Source organism: Fringilla coelebs (genome assembly GCF_963513975.1).
Source record: "Fringilla coelebs genome assembly, chromosome: 11".
NCBI classification, from domain to species: domain Eukaryota; kingdom Metazoa; phylum Chordata; class Aves; order Passeriformes; family Fringillidae; genus Fringilla; species Fringilla coelebs.
In genome coordinates, this window is record NC_140037.1 from 20,330,674 (window position 1) to 20,343,430 (window position 12,757).

General features: G+C 41.4%; 1 protein-coding gene across 1 annotated transcript in view; it reads left to right on the forward strand.

The window, feature by feature from the left end:
* Positions 1-12,089, forward strand: part of LOC311158000 (connector enhancer of kinase suppressor of ras 2-like) — a gene marked incomplete at both ends in the record, with an annotated part of 163,244 nt that extends 151,155 nt beyond the window's left edge. The window contains 5 exons of the mRNA XM_084213090.1: positions 8,002-8,072; positions 8,803-8,906; positions 10,226-10,733; positions 11,014-11,213; positions 11,874-12,089. Coding sequence (XP_084069216.1) covers positions 8,002-8,072; positions 8,803-8,906; positions 10,226-10,733; positions 11,014-11,213; positions 11,874-12,089 — 1,099 coding nt within the window. The remainder of the gene's footprint in view (positions 1-8,001; positions 8,073-8,802; positions 8,907-10,225; positions 10,734-11,013; positions 11,214-11,873) is intronic.
* Positions 12,090-12,757: the final 668 nt, after the last annotated feature.

The window sequence follows — 12,757 nt, forward strand, 5'->3', positions numbered from 1 at the left end:
TGCTAGCCCCACACGTGAGGAAACAGAGCACATATTTTATGTGGTATCTCTCACTCCTGCCTGCAGCACAGAACTGGGTTTTCCCTGCTGATGGAAGGGGAGATCCCTCATGCTGAAAAGTGAAGGAGTCTGGCATGGAGAGGAACAGTCCTCATTCACTAGGAGGGGAATTCTATCCTTTCTTCAACCACTTTTATTTGCAGGGCTCTTTTTAGAGTTTCTCACCCCAGATTCACTTTTGTTTATTAATTTTTTCCCACTCTGGAATATTTTACTGTGCCTTTAACCCCACCTTGCTGAAGGAAGAGCTGGACCCCAGTGGGTGGGGCTGGATTATTCTGCAGCAGACCCAGGCACTCAGCTGTGGCTGAGTTTTGCCTGCTGTGTTACTCGGGTTTGCAAAATTCATGCTCGTGCTGTTTTGTCAGGTCTTACACGAGCAGAGCTGTGTTCTTAGAAATGAATTAATAATGAACTTGATGAGCTCATCTCTAGCTTGCTACTCCAAGCTTGTTAAAGGCCTTATTTCCCAGAAGTGCTTCATCTCCTACCACACCACACCACACATAACCTGTTTATGGCTTTAATTAGCATTGAATTTAATATTCGGTTGTTTTACAATATCTATGTTATTTAAAACTTACATGCCATTGAAATGCAGGGCAGTGCATTTGCAATCTCATCATGGACTCCAAATGTTAAATTTTTTAAAGTTTCTATTTTAGGCTGAATAATTTGATCACTTTTGATTTGAATAACTGGGTTAACCTTGCAATTTTAATAACTCCCATAAATCTCTGGCATTCATTCAAGAAATATAACAAATAGTTGCTACTGAAACAGAATGATGATTAATTTTTATTGGGATCACTCCTGTATTTTGCAGGAAAGATTATAGCACAATATTTCTCTTAAAAAAGAACTGTTTGATAATTTAAGTATTCTGAATTAAGCAAATTTTATGGTGTCTCCTATCTACTTTTACATATGGAGTATAACCAAGTCAGTTAGACAAGACTTTACCTAAATCATCCTGTTCATTACTAAAGTTAATTCCATTTTCTCCCTTAAATTTCAGGCATTTTGGTCTCTGACAGGTCTTGGCCAGATCAGATGGTGAGCCAGGTTTAACAAATCTTTTCCAGTTTCATTGCATTTAGTCTTCACTTTATATAAACTGGCACACAAGTACAGCTCTTGGCAGCTCAAAGTTTCTGCTATTAGACATTTTCCCCCTTAAACTGGACAAGTGAGCAGGAGATTGTAAATTCTGTCTGGCCTAATTCACCAGCTCTTTATCAAATAGAGCTGAGTAAGTCGTTACAGAGCTCTTACTCTCAGCCCCTTACCTGCTGAAAAGCCAGGAGATAATTCTGCAGAACATGAAAGGTGCTTTTCAAACAGAAATCCCTGGAATGGAGCTTCCCAATGGTGTTGTAAATAATCATAAAGAGCAGGTTTTCCTTTCTTCCTTTTATGTTCCCATAAACTTGTTTCAAATCCGTGCCCGAGGCCACGCCAGCCCTTTAATTTATTGTTCTCACACAAGAGCTCCTTAAGTGCAGCACAAGTAAAACAATTTTCTGATCAGGATTAGCTGCAGGCCCCGAGGACTGGGTGAAACCAGGATGTTCATGGGAGTGCACAGGGTGACAGTGGAGCTGCTGTGCCCTGTCAGGGCAAAATATTGCACCAGGAATTCCAAACCTCCTTTCCTGGGCAAGTCACCTGGCTCCTCCTTTTTGCAATTTATGAACTATTTACCCCAGACTTGTGAAGTTCCATTTCCCCCCTCACTCAGCTCCAGCCCCAGTGGCTGATGGAGTTTGCAGAGCCCAGTTGTGATTATCCAGCACACCCAAATCAGGGCTGGGGGAGTTCATCCCTTGTGCAGGAGGCAGGGTCTGCCCTGGCTTTCCTCACCAGCTTAAATTACAAAATTACCTTTGTCAAATTCTGCTGCAAATAGTACCAGTGTGAATTGACAGGGTTCTTATGGGAGCCAAACAGCTCAGCTGCATTTCATAGAGCAGGTTTGGTGATTCCAGCCCTGCACCTGAGGTGAAGGCAGTGTCACAGTCCCTGTTGTGACCTTATGCTGGAGATACTGAGTTAATTCTGCCAAATCTGAAGATTTAGTAATTTAGAAATTTAGAAATAAGAAATTTCATCAGAATGAATTACCCAGACATTTAAGAGCATTATTTGGCCTATTTGAGCTGAGTTTTTAAAAACCATGTAGAAACAGAATTACACAATTTCACAAGTAAATCATCCCATTTCTTAAAAAAATTCACCTCTAAACCCCAAAACCCCACCCATAGTTTATGTCATGCTCAGTTCTCTTGCTTGCAAACAAAGCTTTCTTTCTCCAGAGCTTTCCTTTGGGCCAATCATTTGGTGAAAGCTGAAGCAAAAGTTTGAGTGAGTAAAGAGCAGTTTCAGTTGAGTGAGTTTTTGTGACTGTTTTGGTGATTTCTTTAGGGTTTATTATTGGTTCTGGATCAAATAGCCTATCAGTTATTGTGTGCTTTTATTCTCTGTGATACAGGACTATATTTGTACAGTAAAATGCTGGTACCAGAAAGGTAATTTATTTGCTACAAAGCAGTGAATTTCTTTTGTCTATTACCCACTGGGGAAAACAAAACAAACAAACAAAAAAACCACCCACACCAAACCAGACTTCTGAGCACAGAGATAATTGTGCATTTGTTTGACAGAAGAAAGTTAAAAAAATGTAAAATTTAAAAAAAAAAATCCCATTAAGTGCATGAAGCAGATGCACATGCAAAGAGGGCACAGATTGGTTCACTTGTCAATTCTTAAGCTGTCTCACGCTTTTTTCCTATTTTTCCAGTCTGACAAATCTAAGAAGACAATGCATGAAACAAGATCAACAGTCATGTCAAATTATCAAATCAGAGAGTACTCAGAGTTTATCCCATGAATGATTTTGCTTAACAAATCCCAGCAAGTGTGACAAATCCAACAGCAGAGGCAGAGCTGCTGGGGCTGATGCACAGCAGAGATGAGCTCATGGAGCAGGATCTGCTCAGGGTCACATTTCACCAGGAGATGCTTTGGGGCTCCTTTTGTGGGGAGGAAAATCAAGGCATCATTTCAGGCACCCCTATTACAGCAGCCTTTATTCTCTTAAATGAATGTATTACCTGCATAATCATAGAAAATAGGGAAAATAATGTACCTTAGGAAGCCAAATGGGAAATGCATTGATTTTTCAGGTGTTCAGTAAGAAAGACTGGTCAGAGAAGTCCACATAACAAGTACAAAATCAATTTTTAAATCTAATTGTGAATTGCAAAGAATTTTACTGTGAATTCTGGAATCTGATTATCCCAGTGATGTAAAAAAAAATTAATACAAAGCTTTTGATCAGAAATTAAATGTAAACTGCACTGAATAAATACTATGTATGAAAAAAATGGTTCAAGGGAATCTCTAATAGACTTAAAGATAACTTGATTTAAGTGAAATTTAACTTCCACTTACTGCTAGTTTTTCCTTTTAACTAAATAATCTCAAATGTAAATGCAATCTCAAAAATGAAAAAAATATTTCTGCACTGAAACATTTCTAACACAAAGCTGAGGTGGTGTACAAGGGCAAGAATTAACAATGAAAAGATGCAAAGAAGATAGGAAGTATATTTTATTTATTCTTTCTGTTAATGGTCAGTAATTCATAGACTTAATTTTTAAAGGAACAGTGGGAAATAGTGAAAGTAGTTGGGCTTTTTCTTGAATTTACACCTTTTCAGGACATATATTTTTTTACATATTCATTTTAATTAAATAGATTCTTCTAAAACCAGCCACGTGGTATGTGCAATAAGTGAGGATATTAGCAAATCGAAATTTTCTGAGCCACAGAATCTCACTTCTTCTCCCCCTCTTCTCCCATAAACCGTGGGTTTATGGAACAGTTCTAACTATAACCTAAAAATTCTAACTTTTCACCCCATTTTTACAAGAGAAAAAAGGTTATCCTCTTCCCTTGGTTTTCCTTCTCCTACACTAAAAAAATTAGTTCCCTCCAATTTGTCCTGAGATTGTCCAAGCTATTCTATTTTTTAATTTGAGCTTTTTCACTCTGGACTTGTAGAGAGGAGCAGCCAAGGGGGTGATTGTGGTACCACTGTGGAAACTCTCACTGCCTTCACTCCCAGAACCTCCCACTGACCTAGGGCTGGCTCAGCAGAGTAAACTGTGAAAGCCAGGAACAAATTCATTAATTTGTACATTGAGGAATGGCATATTCTTGTTTTCAATGCAGTGTTGGGGGAGCAAAGCAATGTGCAATTGTTTCCAGCTGCTTGGCCCCCTTTAGCATTTCCCAGTGTTTCTGTCAGCAGCTGAATGTGCTCCTGGTTCCTGACAATTTGGGGTGTTTTAGGATGATTCACTCTTCAGTCTCAGGCTGTGACAGCTCCTCACTGCCCTGGTGCCTTCATTCATCACAGCCCAAGCCTGGGGCAGAATCAGACTCTGAGGAGGCCCTGGGCTGTAATCCCTGAGTAATAACCAGAATTATCTCAGTAAATTTAACTTAAATACTACCAGGCAGCTCTATTTTATCCCAAAGCAATGACAACAGTGCCTGTTTGTAACCAACAGAATTAATTACAACCAAGCCTGATTTATTTAGAATTTAATTGAGACAAAGTACAAAACTCGTGCATTTTGATGACTTTACTTGAGGCTCATCTTTCCCTGCCTTTGGTTCACTGGAGCACAGGCAATAAAAAACAACCCACTTCTTGGTTCCCTGTAGGTTGTTACAACGTGCCTTGGTAAGTGATTATGGCTTATGGGGATTTGTACAATCCTGGAGGTAAAATATTGTGGCAGAGGATCCATGGGACATTTAGTGCTGTTCTATCATCACAATTTCCATCCAGAATGCAAGCCCCATGCTCTGCTGGGTGGCCTAGACTCAGTGAAACATGCTGGTTAAGTTGTTTAATTATCAACAGGAAAGAGTTGTTGAAGTTACCCAGGTAAAAAGGCAGGATCTGGGGTCGAGGTACCCGATGTGCACCTGAGACCCCAAAGGTGCCCCCCCAGGGCAGCCCAGACCTCCTGGTGGCCACAGGGAAGTCCCAGAGCAGGTGGGGCACAGCTCTAGAGCCCCAGTCAGCAATCCTGGGGCTGTGCTGGCAGCTGCAGCACCCAGAGCCTCCCTGGAGTGTGCATCCTCCATCCCTCGGGAGTCAGCTCTGACAGCAGCTCCCAGTGCCAGCTGGAAGCCAACCTTGCCCACAGGGCACCTGGGACAGAGTTCAGAACCAACTGCCTGCCTTTCCAGGCTCTCCAAAAAGAGCTTTTTATAACCTTGAAAAACCTGCAGTTTTCTGCAAAATGAAAGTGGTTTGCTCATCAAGGAAATTCATCAAGTTTATGCAGGGTTCTTTTCGAACTGAGTTTGCATTTCCTCGGGAAAAAAAAATTAACTGTAAGAAAATAAGCTGTAATCTCATGACTTGTATATCTCCTGATTAATCTCAAAAACATTCACTTGTGCTTTTCTTAAAAACACAAAACCTAAAATGGAGATTTTAGTTCTTTTATCCGAAGAGATTTTATCATGATAACCATGGAATGTCGTCAGATAACCCTTTATGTGGGCTTGACCAAGAGCTGACTCTGAATTGTGGTAAATGAGGCAAGAAAGTCCTTGTAACTCTAGCTGGGGATGATCTTAGTCTTTGGAGGAGAAAAGCCTGAGCAGCCTCAGAGAAGGAAGATTAACTTTAGCTAATTCCAGATTTGGCCAGTGAGGCCACATGCATAAAGCTGATACTCTGGGTATCCTCAGAGCATCCCTGGCTCTGGAAGGTTAATCCTAACACTTCAGCTGGTGTCTGTGTTTGCTTCCAAGATCTGACACTCTCAAATTAACAATAAGCAACAAAAGAAATTTTGCAAGAAATATAAAAATAAATTTAAAATTAAAAAGAAATATAAATATAAAGACTATATAAATTTCCTTGCACTGACCACACAAATGGCTGAGTCTGTTTTAACTTGGAAAATGGTAATTGGTCCTAATTTATCATCGGTGCTTAAGCAGAACCTCTGTTGAAGGCACTGAGCCATCCTGCTTAATTGCCAAAGGCATATGGCAAAGTATGACTAAAACTATTTTGCTCCAGTGCTAATGAGTTCAGAAATTTGGGAACAACTGATGAAAAACTGGTGAATAGAAATGCCTGCTAAGGAGCAGGGAATGATGTCACTGCCATTCCTGCAGTGAAGGCTCTGCCCTGCAAGGGAAACAAAAGGCAGGCAATGCAGGCACTGTGAGCTGAGGGAAATGATGCTGGAGAGCACTGTGCAAAAGCTCTTCTGTAAATCTGTTAATCCATTTTAAATGTACTTCCCTCATGATAAAGATGAGTTATTGATGTGCTGATGCAAAAAAGGGCTGTAAGCAGTGCTAAGCCTGCAGTTGGTATTTGGGAAAACTAATCATCATTTCCATTTTCATCTCCAATTTGCTGACTTCTGGCTTAATACTGAGAAGCAAAGCAATATGATTGTACAGTTCTTTATTTTCATAGTTTTGCAAGTAAATTAAACCCTCTCACAATTCCCTGGGAGAAGTAAACGTTGTGGTCCCCTTTGGCTACTTGGGAAAGCCATGAGGTCCAGGCAGGCTCTGTGCAGGCCAGGCAGGGAGTCAGGGCTGCACCAGTATCAGAGATGAGGATCATTGCTGGGAGCAGGGATCAATACGTGCTGAACTCTGAGCTATTTTTAGTGGAGAGTTCACTCTTCCTTCATTTTCTGCCTCCTTGCTGTGCCTCCCATCTCCCACACACCACCCTCCTGGACAATAACAGTCACACATGTCCTTAAAAGCTTTTTTTCTCCTCTAGTACAAGTGGGAAAGAATGACACAGAACAGTTTTCTTGTTTTAATTTGCAAAACAATTCATCCTTTTGATATGGTGTGTACTGTTCACTAATGTCTGACTTGAGGCCTGTGAAAGATGGTTTTGTCATTACAATATTCATTAACTGAGAAGATAATTATTAACAAATTTGATGTTGCAAATGTTCAAAAAGGAAAAAAGAGCTGCTTCTAGATAAACTCTTGCATCAATTTTCTGGGAAATTAATTAGATAATTAAGAATTTAGTCATTGAGGAAGGGAATGGTTCAAAACATCTCAGGCATTATAGATGTCACTATTAGGGCTTTTTTCTTTGGTTATATCTCCTTGTTGATGAAAATAAGATAATTCTTGATTTTCCATTTGCTGAACATTAAGAAGTGACTTTTTCCTCTGTGTGTTAATTTCCTTTTTCCCCTAGTTTTTAAATTATATATTGTGTAAACATCTAGTAATCTTACATAAAGAAAACTCAAAAGGTATTTTCCCCAAGATTAGCTATAATATTTCCCTAAGGAAGTAAAGAATCTTATTTTCCATTAAACTAAACAATTTGGGGACAAAGAAAGAAACTAGCACATCCAATGTGAAATGCAAATATTGAAGCACTAGCAGTTTACCAAGACTTTAGAAACCCAAAAGTCTGTATTAAACAAATTAAGGGAAAATAATGTTAATATCACAGCTCAACAACACTAAGTGTTTATATCACCATCATTGTGAATCCAGACTAACAAATAACCAAACTGCCATAGGCTGTTTTAGCTTTCTGAGGATACAAGTTTAGTACAACTAATTTCCCAACACAGGTTTTCAGACAATAATTATCATAATTCTATTTTATTTTCTCGTCTTTTGGCAATTCAGGCAAGTTCTTGAAATAAATAGCAATAAGAATAAATGTGATAAATCCTTTATTCCCAGTTATCAACCACCCAGCACATCTGAGTTGTGGGTTTAACAGCCTTTTTGTTTAGGTGTTGTGTCTGGCTTTTCCAGGTGTTAAAGGATGTGGATGCCTTCAGATTTACATGAGATATTCCTTTTAAATACCTCTCTTCCTCACTTTTATCGTTCTGTTAGATGGATGAATCGTTTGGGTCTCGCAGCAATTGGTTACACACCTGATGACAAGGATATTCACCCAGATGAAGGTAATGCTTCAGTGATTATAATTAGGAGAAGAGAGCAGACAGTACAAATCTGTTCAGTATTTCAATAAAGCTGGAGAGGTCATAACTGACTTCTTTATCAACATATGGCCATATCTTTCCAAATATCCATTTTGATAACAATACATTTCTTTGAAGAACTACATTTCTTGGTGCCACTACCAAAGAAAATAAAATCCTGAGCAGTAATTTTAAGAAATATTTAAAATTAGTGATAAAGAAAATGCAGGGTTCAGGGTGAGGTGTGATCTCCCAGATCCCAGCCCTCAGGGATGTTCATCCCCCTAAAACCATCGCAGACTTGGGGCAATGTGTGCTTCAGCAATATTTGTTTGCACCTCCTGAGCTCAGGTGCCAGCCTTGCCCTTTCCCCATCACTCACAGTGGAACCTGTTATGCCCAATTAAGTTAAGTGTTCAGGCTTGGCTCTACTTCAGCATCTGGAATGAGGTTTCTGTGTGAAAGTCTGGGAGCAGAAGTTGGTTTTTATGTGCAGTGGGAGTCAGGTGCTCGAGCTGCCTTCTGTAACCCTTCCCTAAAGCATTCAGAGCTTCCTGCACTCCCTGTCTGAGGGGCCAGACCTTCCTGAGCAGCTGCTGAGCCCTGCAGGTGACTGGGGAACGTTTACCTTGCCATGGAAGGATGTTGCTAAGATGTGGGATCTGCTTTCTGGTGGAAAAGCACCCGAGTGAGACCTGGAATGCTTTGTCAGCAGATTACTGGAGCGAGAGCGATCAGGACGACATCGAGGGCTCCCTGACGCTGAAGCAGGAGGGCTCCTCCACGCTGTGTGACAGCCACCACCGCACCCCCTCAGTGAGTCACACCCCCTGCATGTGCCAGGGCCACCAAAAACAGCTCTGGGCCTTGGCTTGCTCTTCCCTTGTCCTGGGATATTTAAACACCATAAAGGTGGCGGAACGAAGCCGGATGTGATTGTAAAAATGAAATTACTGCTGCTCCTCATGAGCCAAGACCTGGATTTTTCCATAGCAAATCAGTTAGGAAGGAAGGAGAGGTAAATGTCTCCTGACACAGATCTGTCACCAGACTGGAAATACGACCTTTTTTTGTAGGATTGGTGAAACTACACATCATAACAGGAACAGAATATTCAAATTTTACCTTCACTGCAGCATGTGAAAAGAATGTGATGGATGGGATAGTTTGTATTAGTTGAGACTGGTTTTCAATTATGAATATTGGATACTGGATGCTGGAGATTGAGATCAGCTCACATTCACCCAGTAATCAAGTTTTAGTTCTTTTCTGAAGAACAAATCTTTCTAGGAAAGGGGATTTTTTTTTTTAACAAGATTGTGTACAATACCATGGTAATGACAGTATTGCAAATAGAACATTTCTATTAGACAAAACACAGGCAATTATGCTAATTATTCTATGATTCCAAGCACAGATAGGACTGTTCTCTATTTTTCTTTCAGATTTTTCTTCAGCGTGAATGACATGATCCTCACACAGCCAGAACCAAAGAGAGTGACTGAGACAACAGCATCACATGGGTGAAGCTCAGACTGATTTTCACCCATGTGATGCTGTTTTATCAACTGGGATACAGGTTAAGCCCCTCCCTTTCTGTTTTTCCACATTTTTGCCTTTCTCTTTGTTTTGAATTAAATTTATACACAGACCCAGAGAATTCATTCAAATAGTTTCTCAACAGTCCCACAGCCAAAAATCTTCCTGGGTGCTGAAGTTTTTGTTGTTCGGGTTTGTTTTTGTTTTTTTCTGTTTGGCCCCTAAAAAAAAAAGAAAGGAAATCCACTTACGGTTTCTTTTGGAGACTTCCACTGTCCTCAGCTGCACTGAGTGTAAGCTGGATGGGTCTTCAGGAAACCTGCACCAGTGTTACATTTTTCTTTCCCTCAGGAGTTGCTTGTGGGCAGAGAATGTGCAAAACAAGAATAGGGAGTGGTTAAAAGAGCACTTGTATAAACTTTGTGTAAAAGTTGTCACTGCTAATTCTCTTCTGTTTACAGTGGTTCATGTTATGACAAATCCAACCCATGAGTCCATCTGATTACTAGATATCATAGAGCGTTTTACACTACAGTCATTTCCTTGGGTCTGTTCTAAACATCATCTGATGGGCAGATGTCTTTGCATCTTTCCAGGTGAATTCTTCAAGCCCATTCCCCGAAGCCAAACAAGGCCGACACTTTTCCAGCGAATCCACGTATTCCCACTCGTCTGCCGAGGACTCGCGGCAGGACGCGGCGGGCAGCACGCACTCCTCGGGGTGCCGGCCTCCCTACCGAGAACGGCGCTCGTGGCAGGACCTGATCGAGACTCCCCTCACCAGCTCAGGGCTCCATTTCCTCCAGACCGTCCCTCCGGAGGCGGAGTACGCGAGCGGCCGGCCCGGAATGTCACCAGACAGACGGAGACAAGCCACGCTGCCCGTCCAGAGGCGCTACAACTTTGAGCAGGATGGGCCTTTTCCTCTGGTGGAATGTCCCAGGGGACACAGCTCCCACGGGCGGCCCCAGAAACCGCGCAGCCAAAGCCTCCCCCGGAACAGAGACGTCCGCGGGAAGGGACGCGTGAAGTCCATGGAGGGGACCGACGACAGTCTGGATGAGACGGTTCCTCTGAGAAGGCACAATAGTTTCTGTGCGGAAGGTAAGCTCTGGGAGATGTCCTCCTCCACTTTACTGCCATCAAAATCCAGAGCAGTTTTGCCACTGTGGTTGAAGTAATGGATGCTGGCGAACACAGGAGTTTGAAATGCCAGGATGTAGCACTAAAAATTAAGCTTTGGGATGATGTTCTTGTCTCATCAAAACTAACACTGCAGAACTGAGCAAGACGTTAAGATAGAACTGAAGTTGCAGTTTCGCTGATTTTAGAGACTTCATCTGAATGATCAGATTTATTGTTAGGGTTCTTTCTTTCCTTTCAGAAAACATAAAAGAAATTGAAGAAATCACAGATGGTCTGCAAGAGCTCTACAGAACTCTGGAAGAAGCCAGTCTGTCAGCTTTCGGAGAGCAGCGTCCCTCCACCAAGCAGGAGTTCCGCAAGTCCTTCGTGAAGCGATGCAACGACCCAGTCATCAACGAAAAGCTGCACCACATCCGAGTCCTCAAGAGCACTTTAAAAGTAAGGCTTTATCCCATGATTTTGTGTGGCTTTATCCATGATTCCATGAGGAATATAAACTAGGAAAAGTCTGATTGTACATCACAGAATGCTGACAGGTTGAAGGGACCTTAAAGCCCATCCCACTCCATCCCCTGCCATGGGCAGGGACACCTTCCCCTATCCCAGGGTGCTCCAAGCCCTGTCCAGCCCGGCCTGGACACTTCCAGGGATCCAGGGGCAGCCACAGCTTCTCTGGGCACCCTGTGCCAGGGCCTCCCCACCCTCGCAGCCAGGAATTCCTTCCCAATGTCCCAGCTAACCCTGCCCTCTGGCAGTGTGAACCCTTTCCCCCTTGTCCTTAATCTCTTTACGTTTCTATTGTTAATACTTTTTTTTGAAGCTTAAAAATGAAGTTTCAAAGAAACTAAAAATCCTTCAAAGCAAATATGTTCCATGTTAAGGAAAAAAAAGAGACTATTTGGCACTCTGCGTGGGCAAATTGTAGCATGTGGCACAGACTGAGCTGTCAAACAGTTTATGCTGTAATAGTTCCTGAATTTAGGTAAATACTAAAGTTTCCATAGTAGTTTTCCTGGCACTTGGCATTACAGAAGAAATAAAGTGCTGAAACACAGAATTTCGTTTTGACCTATCCTCTGTCTTTCTGGAATTTGCCAGGCAAAGGAAGGAGACCTCACAGTTATCAACAGCCTTCTGGATGATCCCAACTTAACATCCAAGAAGTTCAAAGATTGGAAATTAAAGAACTATGAGTTTTTCCTGGACATTTGTGAGTACAGTGCTGCTGGGAAGTCTCAAAACGGAGCCTCTGAACTGGGAAGCTCAGCCCCAATGCTGACACACACACACTCCTTCATCGAGACTCACGTGTGACAGGAGCCTCAGCCTGGGTCACTGCTGGGTGCCTGACAGATGCAGTCACACAAACCCTGGTGAATTTAAGGTACTCAGCAGTACTGTAAATACTTGGGTAAGAGAATAGTGCCACAGGATGCCTACTACATTGCATGATAAGACAATATTATTCTTTATGAATTTTTTTTGTTGCTATTATCAACCAATGTCCGTATCAAGCTCTGCATTAGGAAGAAGCGGTGCAGAAGTGTAACTGAAAATAAATACCAGTATATTTAAAGTACTGTACTAAAACTCAGCTTATAGTATGAGCTCCTGCAATCATTTTATATATTTAGATATATATAAATACATATCTATGTATATAAAATGTAACATGGTAGTTGACATTTCCTTTTAAAATTCCCTAAAGTTCACATTTTCACACATTTTTTTTCTTGAGAAAAAATATAAAAATGAAGACATGAACACATTGGCCACTCTTAGAGATGAACATTTATTTTTGCAACATTTCCAGGTAGTGACCATCTTTGCAAATAAAAGGACAGAGTTATCAAAATGTAAACTCAATCCCTATAGTGTGCCTTAAAATGTACACTGTACATCTAAGAAATAGATCCCAGTCTGGCCCTATGGGCACTCTGTACATGCCATTTAAATACTGTGTTTGTAACATGCTGTGCCTG